At 29.7% G+C, this 24592-nt stretch overlaps 3 protein-coding genes and 1 non-coding gene across 11 annotated transcripts; 3 read left to right on the forward strand and 1 right to left on the reverse strand.

Annotated features, from left to right (window-relative positions):
- Positions 1-5726: 5726 nt before the first annotated feature.
- Positions 5727-16305, reverse strand: LOC105154097 (tetratricopeptide repeat protein 17). Of its 8 annotated transcripts, none has more exons than XM_087407506.1 (19): positions 16166-16305; positions 13099-13189; positions 12408-12526; positions 12139-12295; positions 11706-11962; positions 11029-11140; positions 10739-10965; positions 10340-10627; positions 9935-10272; positions 9647-9860; positions 9320-9563; positions 9011-9235; positions 8694-8874; positions 8074-8235; positions 7520-7680; positions 7219-7376; positions 6777-7002; positions 6426-6689; positions 5727-6335 (listed from the first exon to the last, which is right to left on the reverse strand). In XM_087407506.1, the coding sequence occupies exons 4-19, from the start codon at positions 12274-12276 to the stop codon at positions 6180-6182; spliced, it is 3351 nt and encodes a 1116-aa protein (XP_087263632.1). In that variant the 5' UTR covers positions 12277-12295; positions 12408-12526; positions 13099-13189; positions 16166-16305; the 3' UTR covers positions 5727-6179. The 8 variants fall into 8 exon arrangements, with proteins under 8 accessions (XP_087263632.1, XP_087263631.1, XP_087263630.1 ...); XM_087407505.1 differs by lacking the exon at positions 16166-16305 and adding an exon at positions 14012-14142; XM_087407504.1 differs by lacking the exon at positions 16166-16305 and adding an exon at positions 13925-14142.
- Fer3HCH (Ferritin 3 heavy chain homolog) lies at positions 14184-21049 on the forward strand. Its single transcript, XM_011069382.2, has 3 exons — positions 14184-14466; positions 16245-16469; positions 18061-21049. Exons 1-3 carry the CDS (start codon positions 14368-14370, stop codon positions 18244-18246), a joined length of 510 nt encoding a protein of 169 aa, XP_011067684.1. The 5' UTR covers positions 14184-14367; the 3' UTR covers positions 18247-21049.
- TRNAA-CGC (transfer RNA alanine (anticodon CGC)) lies at positions 17543-17614 on the forward strand. Its single transcript has one exon. It is a non-coding gene; the product is annotated as a tRNA-Ala (tRNA).
- Positions 21050-21675: 626 nt separating the features above from the next.
- EMC10 (ER membrane protein complex subunit 10) lies at positions 21676-24458 on the forward strand. Its single transcript, XM_011069393.2, has 4 exons — positions 21676-22000; positions 22090-22353; positions 23848-24114; positions 24190-24458. Exons 1-4 carry the CDS (start codon positions 21941-21943, stop codon positions 24274-24276), a joined length of 678 nt encoding a protein of 225 aa, XP_011067695.1. The 5' UTR covers positions 21676-21940; the 3' UTR covers positions 24277-24458.
- The last annotated feature ends 134 nt before the right edge of the window (positions 24459-24592 follow it).

Below are 24592 nucleotides of genomic sequence, written 5' to 3' on the forward strand. Positions count from 1 at the left end.
TTCGCCAACATCGCCGAATTGTCGCTAGATAGATAGGCTTTTTTTAACCGGGTGGCATTAAACGATAGACAATATGGGTCTTAGCGTAACGCTTTGCAAACGGCAGTAGGTCTGTCATACAGACGTACACGGTTAAGGAGATCGAATATGATGAATTTTATATTTGAGCTGAATTGTCCTACCGGCCTATAGAATTGCCAGATGGCCAGTCCCCACAGCTTACTTTATCGCGGAACCGCGCGCTTTTCATTGATATTCTCTGTACCGTGTTACTTGCTTTTAAATCTGGTCAAAAGCACATTCTTTCGATTCTTAAAATTTTTAAAAAATAGAGATACATCGACGAAAGAGATCAAACAAAAAATGAAATCAAATATGTTTACATTATTTAATGTATCTGCACAGCGATTTTATATATTAATATCATAAGATAGTTAAAAAAATTTATTCAGTAATATGAATAATAAAAAAAATGTTTTAAGTCTATCTTATTAATAGAGACGTGTGAACTATTCAAATATGAATCAAATTAAATTAAATAAGATTCGATTTTATTTAGATTTGAAAATTTCGAATCTAAGAGATTCGAATATAATTTGCATATATTAAAAATCTTATAAAATTATACTTCTTGCTGATAAGTTAAATACATATATAGATAGAAATCTTCTTTATTATTTATATATTAAAATTTAACCTAACAGAAAATAAATAATTTATTGTTAATTAAAATTGATATTTTAATGATTTGATTTGTTTTAATTTTATTTGATTCGATTTAAATAAAATTTTGTCAATTCAGTTCGATTCGGATTTGAACAAAGAAATAAAATTCAATTCTATTCTGTTAAAAAAAAATAAATCTTGATTCACACATTTCTATTTAGTTATCAAAATTGTGTATGAATATAAAAGAAAAAAAAGATATTCTAACAGTTTTACTGCATAGAAGTAGTTGCACTTTTATATATTTTATTTATTCATCTGTAACGCTCTTATATATCCTTGACTATTACTGCTCAATCTTTCTAACGATTTTATGTGATGGAAGCGATGACAAAGATGCATTAAATTGGCATTGAATAAGGCCAAAAGGTCTTAAACGTGATAAATCAGAAATGTCTAGTCACGAATAACCTCATATCGTGTATTATAATAAGATATTTATTCAAATATTGAGTGGCATGCAGAGGCGAACTGGCCCATTGGACAATCGAACAAATGCCTCCAAGGCCCAAAAAAATAATTGAAAACGCTTTTTTTAGAGTCCATCAAATATGAGTGAGTCTGCTGAAAGGAACTTTTTTGATGCCGTGGTAATTTAGTCGACACTATTTAATTTCAATTGTTGAAGATATATCATATGTTTGAGTATTTCTTTAAATATATTGCTATTTATTACTATTTAAATAAAACAAATAAATATAAAAATAAATACATAAATAAATTTATAAATGAACAAATAAATAATTAAATTTCTTCATTTGTTCATTTGATCATATACGTGGTACTTCTTAAACTTATTACTTAAAATATGAAGCCTCTACTACCATTTATCTGGTAACGTTTTTGATCCCAGTCCGCCTCTGTCTACATGTGTTAAAATGTATAATAAATTGATTGTACAATCTGTCTGTATTTATTCAATTTGAGCAAAAAAAGATATTTCCAGAAAATATTTGCATAACTTTCTAGTTTTATATATTAAATACAAATATATGTATATTAAGATTTTGTTCATAGTATTGAGTATTGTTAATTATAGTATTAGAATTTTTATTTTTGCTTAATTTTCGCACACACACACACACACACACACACACACACACACAGAGTAGAAAGAAAGAAATTAAGTAAAAATAAAATTTTAATATTAATAAAATTCTGGAACGTTTGAATTATTTAGTCCATAAAGAAAAACATGAAACACATTTTACTACTTTTTGATTCTTTTTAAAACTGTAGAATAAGACACATTTGCATAAAACTAATTCTTAAATTATAATAATTTATAGGTTTTCGAAATCTTGTTTGCTTCACAAGTTAGTCAGAAAATGTAGGCCATAGTTTTAGTTAAAACATGATTTTTTCTCTGATCATTATTGTCGATAAAGCGCAATCAAAGTTACTTGTAAACTGTTTTTGTAATGTATTTCCGTATCACTTTATAAAGGATCAAAGATAATGTGCAAATTGCGCAAGACGTACATCTCGTGTGAGTACATCTCTCTAAGTACGTGGATCGAATCAGGTCCAATCAAGCGAAACTGACTAGAATACCGTAAGATGCAATATGGGACAATATATTGGACCCCAATGCAGCTGCTGGCCACTGCACAAGATTAGAAATAACACTCTTGTGCGTGTGACAGCGACTATCATGGGGCTTCCATGATACATCACGCTTCGACGCTGAAAACCATTACGAGGAGTAAAAATCTCAAATAAAGAGACATGTGTAAAAATTGAGTATTATAATTATTCATGATTAATTATTGCAATATATTTTAATAGATGTTATAATTTGTAGTTGAAAATATATTTCAATATTTGTGGAACACTTTTTGGAACTATCAACATGTAATGAATGTAATAAATAAAACAACGTTTATATGATTACCTAAATTAATCTTTAATGTTGTAATGTTATAAAAGTATGTTAAATAAATACGAAAATAGGATATTTTTATGAAATATGTTCTTATTACTTTCATGGAACATAATTATTATGTAACTGATTGTGAGTATAATATCCCTACTTAAAATGTTTATCCTTGCATTATATGATAGAAATTACTAAAAAGCTACTTAGTTGTCTCTGTTGTGCATGTACAGGATACTTCAAGTACAGATACTTTGCTTGAAGAAACGTATAGAATATCTACCTTGAAATACGGACAGAAATCATAGTTTTATAGCATCTAATAAATGCAGATATGTTGTACAGTCACGTTATGAACGTTTAGTGTCTCACAAGCAATGCTGACAGGAATGTATGAATTCCGTGCTCGTAATCGCATGCGAGTTGAATTTTGATTACATTATATACGTATATAATTCCTATTGCATATTGCAGACACAATATTATGTTCATTCGAATGTAAACATTTTTTACTTGTAAATTTATTGTGATCATAAAGTGTACAGAGTACGATTCGATCTAGCAGATATTGTATCCGTATCTAATGGTTTCTATTGTAAATTGGTTTCTATTGTAAGTAGGGATTTACATGTTAGTTTTTTTACTAAAATTATAAACTAACAAGAAATATTTATTAATTTAAAGATTTATAAAAATTTGAAATTTATAAATAAAATCGATGTGATCTTAAAATCTGGTTTTCTATATTTCTGTAAATATTAGAATTTATAGAATACATAGAATATATAGAAGAAATTATAAAAAAAATGAAAAAATTAAGATATTAAAAAAATATTTTAAATAGAAAAATTAATAATTTTTTATGCCTACAATAAGAGATTAGAAAAACATTTTTTTAATACTTTTTCCACGAAATTCTCTCAATCTAGGAAATTTTTATTGTTCAATAGCCAAATATAAGCAAGAAATGTAAAAGTTACTATGCCATTATTTTTTATAATAATAATTTAATAACGACATATATTTCAATTTTATATTGATTCAATTTTCGGATCCACATAATCAATCACCGAAATATTCATTATGCAGATATAACTAAAATAATCAGGCTCAATTTCAAATTCCTTCCGTTTCCTAAAATGGGCTATTCGCTGTTTGTATATATGATTACTGTAATTATAATTATATGATTATATAATTTAATAGATGACAATAGTAATTCAGCGATCTGTACGATTCGATTGCATCGATTTATAAATCATATTATTCATTGTGTTTGTATAAGAATAGGAAAAACTGATACATCGTAGTTGTGATGTAATATTCCGTAAGTAATTACTTTCAATAATTCTAAAAACATGGTTATTAATTTCGGTAGTTCATGTTATTGTAGTTCTATATTCATACTTTACAACTATACTCAGTTTATACTTTTATCACAACGTTTTATTTATAATTAAAGAAAAAGTAGTATGATGATACCAATGTGCCATGTCCGATACATAAGTGTGACATTTTTCACAAATATGTTCATGAAGATTGTGTGAAATTAACTAAAAATGATAAGGGGCCTTTTACTTATCCGAACTGCAAGTTATTTCATAAGTATAGTTTTAAGAAGGAGAAGTAAACAGATATTCAATGTTTAAATTGCTAAATAGCTTTTATAAATATTTATATATCAATATGTTTATGCAATAAAGTTATAAACTTATAAAAGTTGGATCACTTTACTTTAAATATTTTAATATTTTCGTATGAAAAAGGAAAGACTTACATTGGGTACACATTTTACTAAGATGCCCTAAATGCTACTTTTCTTTTAAATATCTACTGCATCTCTATAAATATATGAATATGACTCATATTTTTTTTCAATATTTAGAAGCGTTTCCTTTTTCGAATATGACTATTAATTTTCAATTTTCAAAGACCTCAGCAAAAAATTAAAAAAATTCTCAAAGTTTAGGGGACTCGCATTGAGCCCGGTTACCTTATGATCTCACGAAGATGACCAGCTGACCGAACAATTATGCACGTTTACTTTACCGACGCGAGGTATCATGTCCGACGATGCTACAATTGCACGAAGTTTACTCGACGGAACTGTCGCACTATCGACACTGCAGTATTCTGCAGTTAACACTGACGAATTGTCAGTGATCACTATTATTATATGTTATACTATATTATATGTAATATACGTATACACGCATTCAAGCATATGTAATTTTCCATTAAGCGCAGTGCAAGACAATTGCATAAATTTTCGATATTATCGGAGTAAATCAAATTACATCTTGGGGCCTTGACGTGACAAAACCCGCAACAACGTAATAATAATAAATAAATAAATAATAAATATACCTGTGGTTGCGCTGATGATTCCTAAGTCTCCTTTTCTAACTTTTTTGGTCTTACTTTGTTGTCGCTCTCTGGTTTGCACAACTCATTCACAAGGAATTCATGCACTTCTACGGAAACATGGGATTAATTGTATTATTCATTAAAATTCAAGGCATCTTGTGTGGTATTCTCACAGTGTGACTTTGCTATGCACAAAAAAACGATAAAATTAAAAATGATGCGAAAAAATATATGTATGTTCGCACAAAGCCTCTTAATGCAAGAATGAAGGTAATCTGTTTCTCATTGCACGAAGAAATTAACTTCAAATAGTAGAATCAACTCTAACATGATAATAGAGATGCTGTACATATCTGTTGCTTCCATCTTTATTTTCTGCGTTTTTTAATAACAGATAATGTACAAATATAATATGTTACGGCATTATCTCGTATTATAGTATAATGTTAAATATGCAGTACACAAATTAGAAAGAAATCAGTATTCACGAAATGTAACATCTGAACACCCTACGACTCTGTACAATTTATATATAATCGTAATAATCCCGATTTCTCGTATAATACCGTGAATTTTTGTTTTAATATATAATGTACAAACATCAATCTATACTATGTGATCAAATTGACTGATCTATTCTGTACTTGCGACGCTTATTAAAAAAAAATTTGAATATAACAGTGATATCTTTCTTCGCATGGAAGATTCGAATCGTATACAACTCCTGTATAAGTAAGCATAAATGTCAACATAAAGATCATTGCAAAATTTATTTTTATTCAATTTTTACATTTCAATAATGTATTGCTTCACGATTACTAATGTAACAAGAAGTTATCACATTCATGAAAATAAATAATATCTGTAACAAATAATTAAATAATACATCTAAACAATGTGCTCATTTTTTTTATCGGTTCAAATATTTTGAAAAGCCGATATTAAACTTAGAAGTTCAATGTGAAAATATATCTTATTCGATTATAAAATTCTGTAATAATTTAACAAGTATTTGTGTCACCACGCACTCAACTATTTTTTTTTTCATTTTAAAATTATACAATTGCAATACATATAATAATATAATTATAATTGCTTTTCATTTCATATTTAATACTGTAACGTACATTCCTTCTCATTTTTCGTATTAACAATGTAAAAAGGCACTTTAGTCAAATTACTTCGCATTAACGATTCGCAAAAGGTAGTTTTACAAAATATTCCGCAGTATCTCACTCATTGCGAATTTTTTATCATCAAATAACAAGAAACATAGTATCACTCGCAATCTCGTAATAGCCGGTTCAAAATTTGGATCGAGATCAAGTGAAGATCTGTAAAAACTTGCAGCAGTCTCGAAGTCACCCTGTAAAAAAAATGTACGTCAATTAAATATTTGCTTCATTGTATAATATAACTTATATGTAGTATTATGATTATGAAATATTTAATTTACCAAAGCAGCATGAAGATTAGCAACAACATAATGATTAATTATGAAATCCGGACCAATTGAGAGTGCTATCTGAGCGATTTCGAGGGCCTCGTGGAAATAATTTTGCGAACTAAGTAAAGACGCCAGGTTTATGAGAAGTATGTCTTGCATATCCTTCGGAGTATTCTCTAGGCTTTGCCACATACAATCCAACGCTTTGCGACTGTCGCCTGCCACGCGCCAATAAAATGATGCGGCTATTGCCAAGGTCCAAGAAGCATAATGCTAATTCGAGACAGTATGTATTAATACATTATATGCATATACTGAATATATAACACTGAATATATAATTATAGAATTTGATAATCACTTTTTGCAAAGCAAATGCGATTTTGGTCCCGAGTCCTTGCAAAGTGTCATTCTGTGTTCCAGTCATCATCATCAGCCACTCAGCCATATCAAGTTCAGCTTTGTATTGTAGTAACTGCGAGAATTGCACCACCTCAGTTACATGACTCATTTCAGAATTACTCTTATTACATATTGGCTGTAAATTCGGAATATCATCATCCAATGATTCGATCTCATCTTCGATGCTGAAAGATTAACAATTTGTATAAACAATTTGTATATAATGTATATATAGAGAGAGAGATGGTACTCGTGTAACACAGATCATTCCAGCAACGTTGTAGCAACATTGCAATATTTCAATAATATTGTAGTAATATTGTAACGTTGCAGTAAAGTTGCTGCAAACTTTTGTTATATGGATATATTTTATATAATTAGCATAGTAACTGATTACATACGTCACATTTCGTCGTATAAATTTATGAAATACGAATAGAGAAGCAGCCCAGTCTTCATATTTGAGCTCATCGCATTCATCCTTACTTGGATAATATGACTCCTTTTGATTGTCAGGAATTTTATCAAATGATGAATCAGTATATGTACGTAGCATGTCCTTCGATATAAAAATTATTTATGTGTAAACCATCAGAGATTTGTGAATTAAATTAATGTATTAAATAATATGAAAATAATTTTATCTTTATATAATACGATCTGTGATTTTATTGTGGGAGATCATTGAAATTATTTGCTTACATTATCTGAAATTCTGGTCATATGCACATGTGGATCATGTAGTTTAGTCGCACTATTAGGAAGTAATAATGAATGTATAAGACCTTGACGTACATGTTCTTTCTTACTGTAATATGACACATCCAATAATCCGATTTTGTGATTACTCCAACAATTCATGCCTATAATAACAGTTTTCTACTATTAACTAGAATAATAGATTTATATTTCTATTTTGAAAGAAAATACTATCAAAGAAAGTATTAAATCTGAATTGCAGTACATCATATTTTTTAAAAATAAAATAAAATTACATAATCCAAAGCAGGTAAAATAATAAAGGCATAAATAAGCAACAAAAATCTTTATTATTACATAAGGAAAAAACAACAAATAAAAAGACAAGATTATGTTAACATATAAGATAATTTGCATAATTGTAAACTAAAATTATGTTATGCTTACTTTAAGCAAAAATAAAACAAATGTAAAGTCAAAATTATGTGAAATAAAAAGTACTTAGCACAATCTAACAAAATCTATTTTTAAAATAAATATGTGCGAAAAATACGCACCTGTTTCTTCTGTCTTTGTTGAAACGTATTTAATATGTTTACAATTCTTGACTTGTCGTTTACGCAAAAATGTATCACTTGGTTGCAAATTATATTTAGTAAGTAATACAGAAGGCAGGTTCGTAGAATGTTTATGTAAATTAGTTCTTTGTTCTTCACAGCCTGTGATTATGACAATGTTTGTCATTATTCATCACAATAATCTGTGTTTTTTTAGAACACAGTACCATCAATAGTGAATAAAATTAATCAACTGAAAAAACACAATAAATTCTATGCAAATTCAATTACAAATAAATAAAACATAATAATCGCAAAAAAAATCAAAATTGGAAAATGTTACAAAATGAAAAAAGAAACAAAGTTAAAAAAATAAGAAAATATTAATCTATATTTTTTGTTTTTGCTCTTTTTACTTTTCTCATTATTTTACTTATTATCATTTGTAATTCTCATCTGCAATTCTCATCGTTTATAATAAAAACAAATTATATACTTTTGTTTATACATAGAAATATGTATAATAAATTAGATAATACGAACTAAACGAAAAATAACGTGAAAATATACAAATACAAAAAATTGTATCAAAAATATCCACAATATCGAAATCTACATACCTGGACAATTACCTGTGATAACATTAAATTTTTCACGACAGGCTAATGTTTTCAATAACATTAATGCCCTACCATCATATAAATGTGAATCCACCCTTAACGCTTGTTTCAAATAATGTATAGCTCCTGTGTAATTTCCTTTTATGTTCAATAATATACCAAACAAAAAATTAGTCATTGGCTGAAATATAAATTAGATGACAAAATATATGACTTTCTTTTACTTAGACAAAAAAGTTTTTTTTTAATATTGTAAAAATATTTTTTTATAAAAATACAGCTCCTTTTATAATATAATATTAAATTTTCATGCATACCTCCACAGCATTAATTTGTAAAGCTTTATCCGTAAGTCTTAAAGCATCGTCAATTAAACCTACTTTATGGTATATCGAAGCTATACTAACTAAAGGTACATCTTTAAATTCTTTAGGAACATTTTCCAATGCTAATTGGAGGCAATCCAAAGCTAAACGAGGTTTTCCTACTATTCTCCAATGTAAAGATGCAAGCATGGACAATACCCATGGAGCTGCTACTTTCTGTTTTTAAATAGTTAATTTTTTGTTAGAATATTATAATTATTTCATGCATAATAATAATTTCAAAATAATAATAAATTATACCGCTTTAGTTGCCGTCAAAATTCTTTGACCAATTTCTGCCAAATCCGCAGTGTGAACCAAACTATGTAGAAATGGTTTCATAGAAATGTCTGGAGAATGCTGCTGCACAGTTGCATCCAGCAACAGATGTGTAATATATCTTTCATTAAACGATATAGGTGATTGACATATTGGTGGATGCCATGGTAATGGATGCTTTTTCCATGGTTCTATATCAATCAATTCATTTACGAACAAATGTGTTCTAACAATAATATTCAGAAAAAAATATATTAGAATTAAAATATATTACGATATAATACAGCGTACAAAATTTGAAATACTTACGCATAACCTTTGTTTTCAGGCGATAAATAAATAGGTAAGTATTGTTTTCCATCTCCAAACATTAGCATAGAACTATCACAGTCAGATATCTTTGGCCAATATTCAGCTTCAAAATCTTCATTTCCTTTCTTAATTTCCACATTGTGATATTTTGGACTCCTTGTTGGCAACGCAAATAAATTATTGTACTCCATATTTAATTCCGTAATTATGTCTGAAATAATATTAAGTGGATTTTCTATACTTGATTCATTCAGTTTACACTTGTTATAAAAGTCATAAAAATACCTTTTGTAATACGATTGCTGCGCTCCTTTACTTGTTTTTGTAAATTTTTCAACAGGTGAAGACTAACATGAACATTCTGTAACATGTTCTCAGCTATTTTTTTTCTATCTCCCAAATCCATGTAAGATAATATAATATTATTATCAATATGATGAATTGACCTTTCAACCGGGTTTATCGTAAGTAAATGTAGATTTTGCTCTCGCGCAAAAGCGAGCTTAATTTCTCTGGTAGCAGATTTAATATTTTGCTCCCAAAGCATATGCTCATAGAGTTTAAACCACTCTTCCTTCCAGTCGTGATATGCATGTATTTCTGACAACACATTTCGCAAACGTCTGTAATTATAATCATAAACATTTAATCAGCACTGTTATTAAACTGAGAATAACGATGTCAACTTACTGATCAAATAATAACAAAGATGTTTCTAAAAAACGATGACAGAATATGGCATATTTCATCTGTTTGGCTTCTAATGTGTCAGGTGCCAATTTCAAACAATTATCATAACACGCTGCAGATCGATCGAAGTCGCCAAGGAACGTGTAAATGTGACCCAACGCCAGATGATGATGACTTTCTGTTGGATTATAATCTATCGCCGCATGTAAAATAATCGCGGCTTCACCAGAATATCTTGCAGCGTGTAAAATGCCGGCAGTAGTCAGAAGAGGAATATCACGATATTGCCTTAATCACGTACAATGCTTCCATTACGAAATCAATAAAACTACAGTCATCTTCTAGTGATACTTTTCTCTAGTATCTATAACAATATAAACAAATTTCTTATTATATTACCTTGAAGCACATACAATCGCTCTACGACTGCACTCTAAAGCATTGTAAGCATCTCCCCTAATCCGCCAATAAACCGATGCTAAATTCAAATATATCCAAGAGGTATTATTGCGAGATAAGCTGTAGGCAAGTTGATGACCAAATTGATTAAGATCAGTATTAAACGGTAAATACTTCATTAAACTGAGTTCTTCATGTTGCATAAGATTTTTTCGGTTCTGCATTGCCTAATAAACAAAAATGATGTTACAAACATGTTGTGATTTCTGTATAAAAAATATTCTACCTACTTTAAGATGTTCAAAAGTGTATATACTGAAATCTAACGGAAATGTTTTCTGACAATCAGGAACTGTTGGTTTACTATTAGCCACCACATTATATAACATGTAATCAGTTTGACTGTAACAAAAGTTACATCATCCTTCAATGTTCAACAAATAAGTACATAGGCTACTTTCAGAAAACACAATGAAAACTTGTTGCTACTGATATTATAAATATATTGTTTTTAGATATCTATTTGAATTACAGATAACAATTACTAAGCCCTCACTTAATTGTTGTGTTTTCTGAATATAAAAAAAAATGTACTAAATTCTAATAAATCATTTATTTAGACAGTATCAGCTATCCATAAGTCTTTACTAAATATAAAGTTATATTTATTTGGTAGAATCAATAAATTGATTTAATTATTTTTTTATTAAGTAAATATTTAATCACTGTAAGTGAATATTTAATTATTCAAATAAATATTTGTTAAAATTTAGTACATTTTTTCAGTGTAGTAATTCAAAAAATATAAGAATTGAATAAGCACTGAGTAATTATTATCTGTGATTGTAGATCTTCAGATCTATGAATATATCAGAAAAATATATTAATAGCAGCAAGAGTTTACTCCACTGTTGTGTTTGCTGAACGCAGCTATATTTTCTCAAATTTATGACTAATAATAACTTACTCTATGCCATCTTTAAGTCTATAATCGATTATTATACTAGCGTGCACATCGACGTCAGCTAATGATTTGTCCCATGAGAAACAGTCTGAATTTGAATTTTCTGCATCAACTATGCTTAGACCAACAAACTGATTATCAATGGATACTTCTTTCCTTGATATTTTGTTGTATATGGCATCAGCTGTTTCTCTGCGTTTTTCCTGTTCCAAAAATCCCAAAAGATCATACGGTCGACGCATATCAAAGACACTGTCATGCTGGAAATGTGAAAAAGAACTTAAAACTTAAATCAAATAATCACATCTGTCAATAAAATTGCTAGATCATTATGAGATAATGTGATGTTTACATTTGCATGTGATGATTCCATTGAAAATAATCGAAGCCAGATATTCGCGTTTCCATTGAATTATAAGAAAAGAAAGATACTCACTTGCGGTTGAATTCTCCCATTTTCCGTGACATACCAATGTTTGGTGGCCGAAATTTCAAGTATCACCGCAAGCACCGTGACAATCCTGCAGGACACGTTGCTCCGAATCATTTTCCGCGGTATAACCCCATACGACATGCCACAGGCTTCACCGAGTCTGCGAGAAAAACTTAACAACGTAGACCATTGCTGCGAAAACGTGCGCGTTTCTGCACACAAGTTTCGCAAGGAACTAGTGAAAACAGCTACTACGTCGCGAAATTTCCTACCGGAATGATTCAGGTCGATTCGAAATGATTCGAAACACGATTACGACGCGGATCAGTGACTGTCAATAACAACGGCCGTCACTTCAATGTTGTGTGATATCGAGTTGTGTTGTTAGTCACTGATGATATGACACCATCACATGTAATAAAAAATTAAACATGAAATATGTGTATGTACATTACTAAATTCAATTATCACGAGAAATAAAAAAATGTGTTTTTTGACAATCAAAATATTTCTAAAAATACTGTTAATTGCTATAGGTATGTAAAGTGCAGAAAGTGCAGAACATGTGGAAAATACAGAAAGAGCCAGAAAAAGACTTTGTAATAATATAGTTGAATTAACTTTTCCTTATGTTCAAAAATGGCAGTAAAGAATCATTACACATTTTTACAAAAAAGTTATTAATAATTTAGTATAAAATAATAATATCCAAAAATTACTATAATAATTCTATAAAATTCAATTTTAAACTAATATTTTTTAATATTATTTTTTTGTATTAGTGTTTTATTACTATATTCTATTATATATTTTACAAAATATATTTACATAAATACATTATATTTATAAATAATGTACAATTAATAATTAATTAAATTATTTCTCGATTAAATTCAATTTTTTCATTTTATATATATTCTCCGTAGCATTAAATTAAAATGTACAAAATCTTTCAATTATTACCATGTAAAATTGTTGAGTTCTGTTATAATAGCATCTCATATCTCTAATTGCGATCGATGTTCCGGAAGGCACTCTTTTACATCCTTTTGTGCTTGAAATAATAATGTTAGATTAGAGCTAGTAAATATGTGGAAAAAAATGAGTAAATTCCTAAAAATTTGAACATGTGATAAATCAGTTTAGCCAAAAAGTTTATATTAATTTTTGCATATTTTTTCTAATTAACTGTTCTGATATATACTGCTACTGAAAATCTATAGTTTGTGTCACATACACTATAATTTTTAGCACTAAAAATTACAATGCACAATATGGATTTTCAGTAGCAGCATTTTCATATATCAGAACACTATAGTTAGTTAGATATAAAAAAGTTATGCAAAAATTAATATGAATTCTTTGGCTAAATTAATTTGTATCACATATTCAAACTCCCTATACTTTATAGATTCTATTATTATTAAAAGTTCGTTTATTTTTTCTCATTTCAATCAAATTCAATCAAAATGAAATTGATAGATTATTATATTTTCGTGTAAAAATAAAAAAATATTCTCAGCTCTCAAATTAAATTAAAAATCTCAATAGGTTAGGTAAACACAAAATTCTTTTTTATGTATAACAACGTAGAGTGTTTTTTACAAAGAACATTTTTACATTATTACGCTTCTAAGAATCGCAATAAACTCTCTTATTATCGCAGTTACACAGACAACTCGTAAGAACACCTGCAATCGTTATTATTGCAATCGTCGCAAAGTATGATAATTTTAGTTTTATCTTTCAAACGGTATAACTAATATGCGCGTATTTGCGTCGCACTAACTTCGATCGTTCGACAAAAGTCCACGCATTTGCATTATTTTCTTCTTCATTTACAAACAGTCGCGACGTATTTTACTATACTACGTACAATCGCGAATCTCCTACGAAATCTTCAATCGCGCTTTTCCCTGGCCTTGACGGCCTTGGCAGGGATCAGTATCTCTTTAATTTTCTTCATCGAGGTATCTACGCCGAGATAGTCCGCGCTTGCGTGCAGCTGCGGCCTGCACTCTCGGCTCCGACTGTTCCGCCAATTGCGGAATGTTATGAAAGTCCTCGAGACTCCGGCGGCACCGTTCCTATCCATCGTCTTCGTAGCGTGAACGGAACGCGGATCGGAATCCGCGAGTAGTCGGTGGATAGTCAGGGCCGAGATCGCGAACGCGCAGTGCGAGTTCTCTTCACAACGGGCGGCGCGGTGAGAACCACCCTTGTCTCGTAGCCATGAGTCTGGTGCGGCAAAACTTCCACGAGGAGTGCGAGGACGCGCTTAACAAGCAAATCAATTTGGAGCTATACGCCAGTTATGTCTATCTGTCCATGGTCAGTCGGCGTATTGATCATCAGGCTTAGTTCTGCAGCATTCCCAGCTTTCAGTTTTCAGTCACCCCTTCGCCCTCGGTCGCGCGATCGAAACACCCCCCGCGCGTGCAATGTACACCTGAACGTTTTCCCTCGTCGATATAATGCGATCCGAGGCAACCTGATTAGATATAGACCTCTGTTTCTTGCTCCTATATGTCGTACACGTGCGCCTCTCTCAATGCTACCAGCTTAAATCTTTCATACCACTCTGGATATTAAGTATAAATAAAAGTTACATCTATAGAATTAGAGACGTTACGAGAGAAATACCTTTTTGTATAATTACCTCTTTTATTTATTGAATACATTAGTCATTACAATGTATTAAAGTTCCATTGCGCCTTTCGCTAACTCTTGCTATCTGCCTTTCTAATCTGATACTACATATTAATAAATAAATGTAATAAATTCTTGGTACAACTACGTGCAGTTTTCATATTGTCCATCAAAGTTCGCGTGACAAAAGTTCTCCACTGCAATTGATCGAATGAACGCGTTTGTATATCCAACTGGTTATTTGCGGTACCGAATTAAATAAATCGACGAATATTGATCGTAAAACCCGATCTATAATGGATACAGTAAACCCTTAGCACCCTTTTGAAGTTTTTTTGCATATGCCATTTGTATATATAAATAAAGAGAAATAATACAAAATAAATGAAATCGCTTTAAAAGACTTGTAAAAATGGACCGAAATTATCTTTATCTCCCTGACAGTCAATAAGTAATCATAAATGATACATGAAGTGAAAAATAGGCTTAAAAGCTTATAATATGCGTATTTTCACTTCACGTGCTTTTCACGATTATTTACTGACTGTCAGAGGAGATAAAGCTTCGGTTCATTTTTACAAAAGTTTTAAAAAAAATTTCATTATTTTGTCTTATTCAAATCTTTTTCTTTATTTACAGACGGCGTGCAAGAAACTTCAATTTGTTATTTCTTGCTTATTGTTGTATGTTGTATGGTACGGTTATTGTAATACTACAAATGCTGTGAAGCATTCTTCGATTAATAAATTCATAAAATTCTTTCTTCTCATTGGTCACTCAAACGCTTCAAAGTATTTGTAATGATTTTGTTCGCGCCATATAATGTTACGATTTCATATGATTTTAAAGTTCCGGTCATCACAAATGTAAAGAATTCAGAGCAAAAGATTTTTCTGGTGAAAATTTTTCTTGAAATTCTTTACATAATTTTTTAAAATTTTATATACATTTGAATTTTTTAGAATTTCTGTATAATTTTTCAATTTTTTAAATACAAATTAGAACACTTTTCGGAAATTCTAGAAAAGTCCACATTTCTTTTTTAGAATTTTTTAATATAATATATGAATTTTGAAATATTCTAAGATTTTTTATTCTATAATTTCTAAAAAAAATTTCTAATATCTGGAAAAATTCAATATTTTTTCAGAAATCTTATTAACTAAAAATGTAACAAATTCTTTAAAATACTACGAAATATTTCGAGAATTTTTTTCACTAGAGATACTGCATGTATGCTTTGTAAATAATTTACTTTTTCCTGAACTTCTTGCACCGTTCATATTTTTTTTTCTTTTTCTCTCTAACCTGAAGAGAAAAAGAAGAGATAAATAGTACAAGAAATTCAGCTGAAAAGAACAGATATCTGGTCTAAACCTACTGATTGTAGGCGATTCCTTGTCGGAATTTGTCCTAATGTCCCACATCCTGCACGCTGCATCCTTCCGCATGCGTTTCAGGCGTACTACTTTGACAGAAGCGATGTCGCGTTACCGGGTCTGTATAAGTACTTCAAGAAGGCGTCGGACGAGGAACGCGAACATGCCATGAAATTTCTGACTTATCAGAACAAACGAGGTGGCGACGTCGTGCTGACGGACATCCAGGCGCCGTCCAGGAGAAACTGGAACAGCGCGAAAGACGCTATGATGGAGGCTCTACAGCTAGAGAAGAGAGTAAATCAGGTGTGTACTCTCTCTGTGTGTGTGTGTGTGTTTTGCGTGAACGCATGCGCACGTATTAATTGATTCCATCAGAAATAACGTGTCGAGGTAAAAAAGGAATACCTTAATTCATTACTTAGCGAATATGTTAAATTTTTAGTTAAATGATCTCTCTTTTCTCCTCTAAACCTACAACATATCTCAGTTTGATCAGTCATTGAAATAAAAAAAATGTGGCTTATAACTTTAAGAATTCCTTCTCATTATATCTTTCACAAGCGATCCGATAAAATTTATGTACAATGTTGTTGTCGAAGATTGTTAAGTTATATAATATACAATATATAGATATTGTTTGCCATAAATTTCAACATTGAAATTAAAATATTTTACTAACAAGAGAATCTTGAATAATTTTAATTTTAATTTTAATAAATAATTTTCTACATCCATACAAGTTACGTAGATTTAGAAAATATTTTTTAATTTAGAAAATGTCAATTAATGTTAATAGAGGAAAAATAGTAGTTTTATAAAAGGTAAAACCATTTATAAATAAAGCGATTTTTAGCTTTTTTTGTTATATCTTAAAAATTATTTAAAATATCAAAAAACGTTTTATACAGAAGATTTATAATAAAATTATTTTTATTTATCTACATCAATACTATTTTTAAAACATAATTTTAAAAATATTATATTAACATATATATATATATATATATATATATATATATATATATATATATATATATAATTTTATTATAAAACTTTGTATGAAATATTTTTCTATATCTTGATTAATTTTTGAAATATAATAGAAAGTAGTATTTTCTAAATTTATTTATTTATGTAACTTATGTATGTACATACAAGATTTCATTTAAACAATTACAATTTAATATTTCGCTTGCAAGTTAGACAGATCGGAAAGTAGTAATAAAGTTCAACTTGTGTGTGGCACGTTCCACTAATTGAGTTTCAAGGTTTTTTTGTGCCATCCGTTAATTTAATTATTATAGATAGTATAATTCTTTCGCTAAATACGTATGTACGTAGAAGTACTGTGATTTGAAGCTACAGAAGTAGCGATTGGGGGTGTAACTCAGTGGTAGAGTGTCCGCTTCGCATGCGGAAAGTCCTGGGTTCAAATCCCAGCTCCTCCACAAGCAGTTTTTTTTTTCTTATTTTATGATAAATGCATAACCGATTTCGCTATAATTTGCAAAATCGTAAATAAAGTTAGACATTTAAATATTTAAATAATTTTTATTTAATATTTAAATAAAATTTTATTTATTATTTTCATTATTCATTATTCATGCTATTTATATTATTGGTATTTATTATTCGCATTGCTTATTATATAGATTTTTTTACATAATACGATTCCTCTAATTGTTTTGCATGTAAAAGTATTAAAGTAGAGATACTAAAAAATATCAATAGTTTATATAAGATATTCTTTCAATAAGAAATTATTTTTTACTTATAAGTTAAAATAATTAATTTTATTCTATATTATTCTATATGATTTTTTATTCATAAATATTTACCCAGCATCTCTGATCATAAATTAATTCGTGATTAATTATTCTCTTGATTTTTGCAGAAGCTGCTTGAGCTTCACGGGATTGCTTCGACACACAACGATGCGAATTTCATGGATTTTTTGGAGACTGAATTCCTGCAGGAGCAGGTGGACGCGATAAAAGAGATCGCCGATCATGTGACGAATCTGGAGAGAGTCGGAGAAGGTCTCGGTGTCTTTATCTATGACAAGGAGTTAAAAGATTAAAAAAAATAATGTCGCATCCAAGAAATTTGCCAAAATAATTAAATAAAATAAAGAACAAAATTGAATAAAATATAAAAACATTTAAGTATAGGGGATTTTAGATGAGCAAAATGTTAGCAGAATGTCGCCAGATTTGATCAGAAAATGTCAGCAGACTGACATCAACTGCGATTGCATTTTTCTTTCGTTCTGTTGACAGAATTGATCTATTCACATAATTAGACAACAAATTGACGACAGAAATATCAGAATTTGCTGATAGAATCTGATAGTATTAATAGATTGGCAGCAAAAATCGGATAGGATCTATGATATCACTGAATACTTGCAAAATTGCTGCTAGGTGTTCGTTATATATATGTGTATATATTTTTCGCATTTAAAATTTATCAAACACTATATAACTACATACACACACGTATATACTACATATATAAAATATACAGGGTGATCCATTTTAATCAATCCAATCATTTCTCGAAATTATTAATGATATGAAAAAATGTTTCAGATCAAAGTGGAATGGTTTCTAGAGGAATATATTTTGGTCACGTTTTTTTTCTAGATGGAAGCGCTAAAAAAATATAAAGGTTATTATCTTTTTTAGATGGTTCACTTTTTTAAATGCGAATTATATGATTTTTTTTATATAATATTATATAATTTCTCCAATTATTTTACATATAAAAGTATTAAGATGGAGATATAAAAAAACCAATGATTTATGAGATATTTACTATTGCATGATGTTAATATGTTCCAGAATAAAGTATGACATATTTTGTAAACTATTGGTTTTTTAAATACCTCTACTTTAATATATTTTTATATGCAGAATTAGAGGAATTATATAATGTAAAAATATTTATATTTTAATTTTATTTAAAAAGTGCAGATAATCTTCATATCTTCATATCTTTTTCCATCTAGAAAATAAAATGTGATTAAAATACGTCTTCTTTGAAAACTCCTTTTCTACTTTCATCTGAAATATTTTTTTGTATTATCAATACTTTGGAAGAAAATTCGAGAAAAGTCGTACATTATGCATGATATCTCGAAATGTTATTGATAAGAAAGAAGGCCCTTTTTCCATGGATCCTGCACCTAGTGACATGCTTCCCTTTTTATTATCCCGCAGCCATGCTCTTAATGACGCGTTCCTCCCTCCCTTAACCCTTCAAACCCCACCGAGCATGGAATACCCCCGAGTCTCCCTTCTGCCTCTTTACTCCTTCCCTTTAGAGCTTCCAGTTTAAAACTGTCCTTTTATATCTTATTCTTATAGGTGAGAAATCTTATAATGCTGCGCCTTTTATTTTATACGTTTTTTAACTACAAGAAATAGAATTTCGCGTTCATCTAGCGGCAGTAGCGATTTTAATGAAGAATTTAATTTAACGTATTATATCATAGTGACTTGCAAAAGACGTATCACATTTTCTGTTGTAAAATGTATAAATTGTTGATTTTCAAATTAAGAAAATTGTATTTGATTTTTGCCGTCAGTCTAGTATTCTAGTATTCAACAGATTCTATCAAATTTTTATAACAGCAATTTGTTAATCAGTTTTATTATAGATTTTATGTGAAATTTATTGCGTTTCTGGCACCAGAAATTTTTTTTTATAGCGGACTGCTCAAAATCTCTTCAGGTTTAACTATTGACGAGTAAATATCGCGAGAAACGTTGATTCGTATAATAAATTCGAATTATTGATATCAATAAAAATATTCGTATTGATAAAACTCCAGATCTGTATGATATGCTGATCTGTACGAATAGATAGGTGAAGAAGCAAATGTTTTAAGCGTATATCGTTGTTCGTATTTGCACTCCGATTGCAGAGGAAGACATATAATATATAGGGTGGATACTAAGGGGGCTTTCCAGCAAGAAATACAAGTGACATAAAGTGATACAGTGTTCAACATATAGCGCTATCCAATAATGATATGACACAAATGTATAGACAAAAAATTGAAATTGTACGAGTATATCAAATATACATGGCTACTATCTAGAAAAGATAAAAAATTTCAGTGTGTTGTAAAAATTTGGCAGCCTGTTTGAATTTGTTCAAATAACAAACAATTTTATACAGTTTAGTGTTTCTCTTTACGTTTCATTAAGAATTCTATGAAAAACTAAGAATTTCTAAACAAACAATAATCTCACTCTATGTCTCACTATAAATATCTAGGAAAAATTAAGAATTTTCAAGATCTTGTCTCAATCCATATAGTTTTTCTGTACTTTTCCGTAAAATTTTTTTTCCGTCAGGAGTGTCCCAAATGACAATTAATTTCAAAGATACAATTAAGTTTAAGTTGAAGGAAAATTTTCAATTTTTATCAAAAATTTTGGAAGCCGCTTGGATTATTTTGCTGAAGTTTTGTGTATTTTTTAAAGTTTTATCCAAATAACTCAGATATGGTTTTCAAAATTTATTTGAAAAAAATGAAAATTTTCCTTCAACTTTGACATCCTGTAACTTTAAAACTAAGCTGTTTCAGACATATAATGATCATATAAAGTCTTCGTCTTAAATTTATATGTGAGGAATCAAAATCTTATAGAATACTTAGTATTCACCCTGAATATAATTAACTAGTGTGATCTTATGCGGCCTCTCGTCGCAGAAATAATCAATTAACTTTATCGTGCAATTATCTAGCAGTTATAACTTTTTGAGATATATCATATTTCTAGACTCTACAAATTGTAATAGCACACGATATTGTACCGTTTTAAATCAAACATTAACAACAATAATAATAATCATTGAAGATCCTACTATAATAGTATGTTTTAATTAAATATTTCGTTTATATACCTAATCCCCGATAAAAAATATATATATATAATAAAAAAAAAAATAAATAAAACGATTGTTATCTATATCGATCGTGTAGAATGTCTGAAATTTCATCAACCGCATTACATTTTTTACCGTTTTCTCCCATTACTTCCCTTAACTGATACTTCTCTGGTGAAAATAAAAATTGAAGTATAAGACGAATGTAAGGGAGAGTAACAGATATGTGTGTAAACGAAGCTTCTAGGAAGCGAAAATTGAGACAACGTAACATAAGAAACGTAAACTCCTCTTTTACATTTCGTTAATGTCTCAATTTCCTTCTAAAAGCTTCATTTAAGCTATTATCACTCTCACCTTAAGTCTCTCGACTTATACTCTGATTTTTATTTTCACTTGAGTTAAATCGAAAACTAATTGGAATTCTCATTAATAAAGAATAGGTATTATGATTGCTTAGAATGTTTAGATAATAATAATCGCTGCTAACAAATACACGTATATTTTTTTCGCTTTCCGATGAACCTTATCGATAATATATGACCATTACGAGTATCATACACATATAGATACAGTATCAGACTACCACGGCCATGGTTGTATATAACCTTCGCGCGGCGCGTATAGATATGTATATATGTAGCTCATCCACGCGTAACGTAATTGAACGTGATCGTCTCCTCCTGCCGTTACTGCTGATGAGTGTTTTCAGTTGGCAAGGTTTCACAATCTTCACAGATCTATGATTTAACATGGCCATAGTAGCACCTGTCACATCCCTGGAAATCAGCGTTACAGAAACGATACGTGGCCCTGCGTTGATGGTTTCGTAATTAACCTTGTTAGTGCGCCCGTCAGCGCCGAGTCGCGCAAAAATGCATTCATTGTATGTCATCGTCGGTGCGCTGCTTAGCGTATCTTCGCTCATCTGCGGGGTAAGCGAATCGTTAACTCTCCGGTAATCTCTCTCTTGAAAACGTTAATGGGTTTTTATGCGCGTACTCAACGCAAGGGAATCTTTCAGAGCGAGCTCGAGTACGATGGCTGGCTGCAGTTGAGGTTATGGCACGCGTTCAACGACGATCCGGTACCTGTGTTCACGGAACGAGGAAACGTCACTGTGTCCAGCGTGCGTAGCGGTGCGTCCGTCGTCGGGCAGAATGGTCTGCTGCCGGGGCAGATAAACGCTCTGAAAAATCTCGCCGAGCACGACGGCAAATATAGACTGAAGGCGCTAGCTCGCATCTCTTCCGGCAGTGAAATCGTGTTCCTCACCTCGGTGCCAGCGGTAAATGTAGAGGCTTGCGAACAAGCCTCTAGGAATTATCCATGTCCTACTGACAGATTTTTCGGATTTTTAAGGATTAAATCTATATACTTGATACTCGCCTGAAATAACTTATAGCGAATTTGATCACTTGCATTTTACTCTCTAGAAGTACATTAAAAGCTGAAAACCATGAAATTAAGTAAAGTTAAATGTATTTATGTACTAATACTAATCAAATGTATTTATACATTTATACCTAGTGCAGATTAGTGAGTTTAACTGAATTAGCTATAAAAGTAGTCCATGCGAGTATTAAGACATTTCATCATTAAAATATTCTAATGATAAATTCAGTCATTCACACTGTGAATAAAATTTAATACTAAATAGTATTAAAGCCTACTTGAATATAAAATCTATCTGAATAAATATTTTTAGCGATTGAATGTTCAATAATATGTTACTTAACAGAATGTTGTTATTTCATTTTCAAAGTTGATCATATTTTATCATTTTATTTATATAATGTGCCTTTAATGTGTATTAATTCAGTATAGTGCAAATGACGCAAATAATTGAATTTATCATTAAAATATTTTGATATTTTGAAATACCTCGACATTGGCATAGATAAATTTTATAACAGATTCAGTTGGACTCACTAATGTACACTAGATGATAATATTAGGTGTTGGAATTAATTCGTAGCGTTTTACAAGTGATGGGAAGTACTTTCATTAATGTATTTTTTAATGCTCATGTGAAATAAATAACATTCTTTCATTAAAAAACGCTACGAATTAATTCCAACACCTAATACAATTAACATAAAGATGTATGTTTAACTCTTCTGAAAATCTGTAACAAAAAGTTATTACTGAGTTTGTAAAACTCATTTAATATATATTAATTTAAAAACATTAATTAATTTCGGAAAATTAAAATGATATAACTCGTATAAAAAAAAGAATGAATACTAAATTTATTTTAATAAGAATAATCGTTTGCGGGATGTATCTTGAACGAAATTGTTTGATATTTTTTTGTGTAAAGTGCTACAGTTACTAGAATAATAGAATAAAAAATGAATAAATTAATAAAATACGTACAAGAAAACTAATAAATATAATAATATATCTTTTATCTTAACATTATTTCATCGATAAAACTGAATTATTATTTTTACTCAATGAAATCTTTATTATTCAAACAATTATTGCATAGGAGGTTCAATAAACCTATGTCAGCTCTAGTGTATGTGTTAATGTAGAATTTATAAAAATAGGATTGCAAAATTTTTCATTTCTTAAACTTTATTTTAGAATACGTATTAGGCATTTTATTATTTGAAATTTCATTTTTATTACTCAAATATACAGTATACAAATATAAAACAGGTTTAATATACGCTACTAGTACATTTAATCGAATTGCTATTAATTTATTTTATTTGACAATATATTGTATTTTATTACATTTGAGTGTACTGATTGTATTGTTTTCAATTTATAGTGTTACCTCCTTGGTTCAGATCTAGAAGATGTCATAACAATATGGTTGGATAGTACAGCAGAGCCAATAGCTGTGAGCATTTCATCTTCGGGACCATGTACGTTAGATAATCCCTTCACAAACATGTGGACCACAAACGTTGTGGTCAGATATCCGGATGGCGGTCCAATTCCCGACACCGCTACGTATATTCAGAAGCTTGAACGAGAACGAGAAGCAAGAGAGAGAGGAGAAACTAAAGATAATCGTTCATTTCTTGCAAAATATGTAAGAATATTTTTGTGAAAGTTTATATACATATGTATATAGAAATTTTATTTAATTCATTCATTTTTATTACAGTGGATGTATATCGTTCCTTTCTTGATCTTTTTGCTATTGTCATCCGCGTCGAATCCCGAAGCTGGCGGAAGTGCACAAAGACAATGATCTTCTAATAAAAAATAATTTGTGCCTGCGTGTGCATTATATCCTCAAAGAGTGATCTTGTGGAAACTGTCGAAATTTATAGTATAATTTCATAATGTGATAGAAATAATATTTAAATTATAAATATTACATAATACATATAATTACATTTCTGCTAAAATAAATATAATTATTAAATTGAATATATTGTTCGTATTATTCTGAATACAATAATATAACGCATTGAGTGATACAGTTGTGACATCTATAAACAGCAGAGTCAGTTGTAAAATCAATATTCTATCACCGTGCCAATAGTAAGGGCACAACATTGGCA

The sequence above is a fragment of the Acromyrmex echinatior genome, chromosome 6 (assembly GCF_024713525.1).
Source record: "Acromyrmex echinatior isolate Ae372 chromosome 6, ASM2471352v2, whole genome shotgun sequence".
Lineage (NCBI taxonomy): Eukaryota > Metazoa > Arthropoda > Insecta > Hymenoptera > Formicidae > Acromyrmex > Acromyrmex echinatior.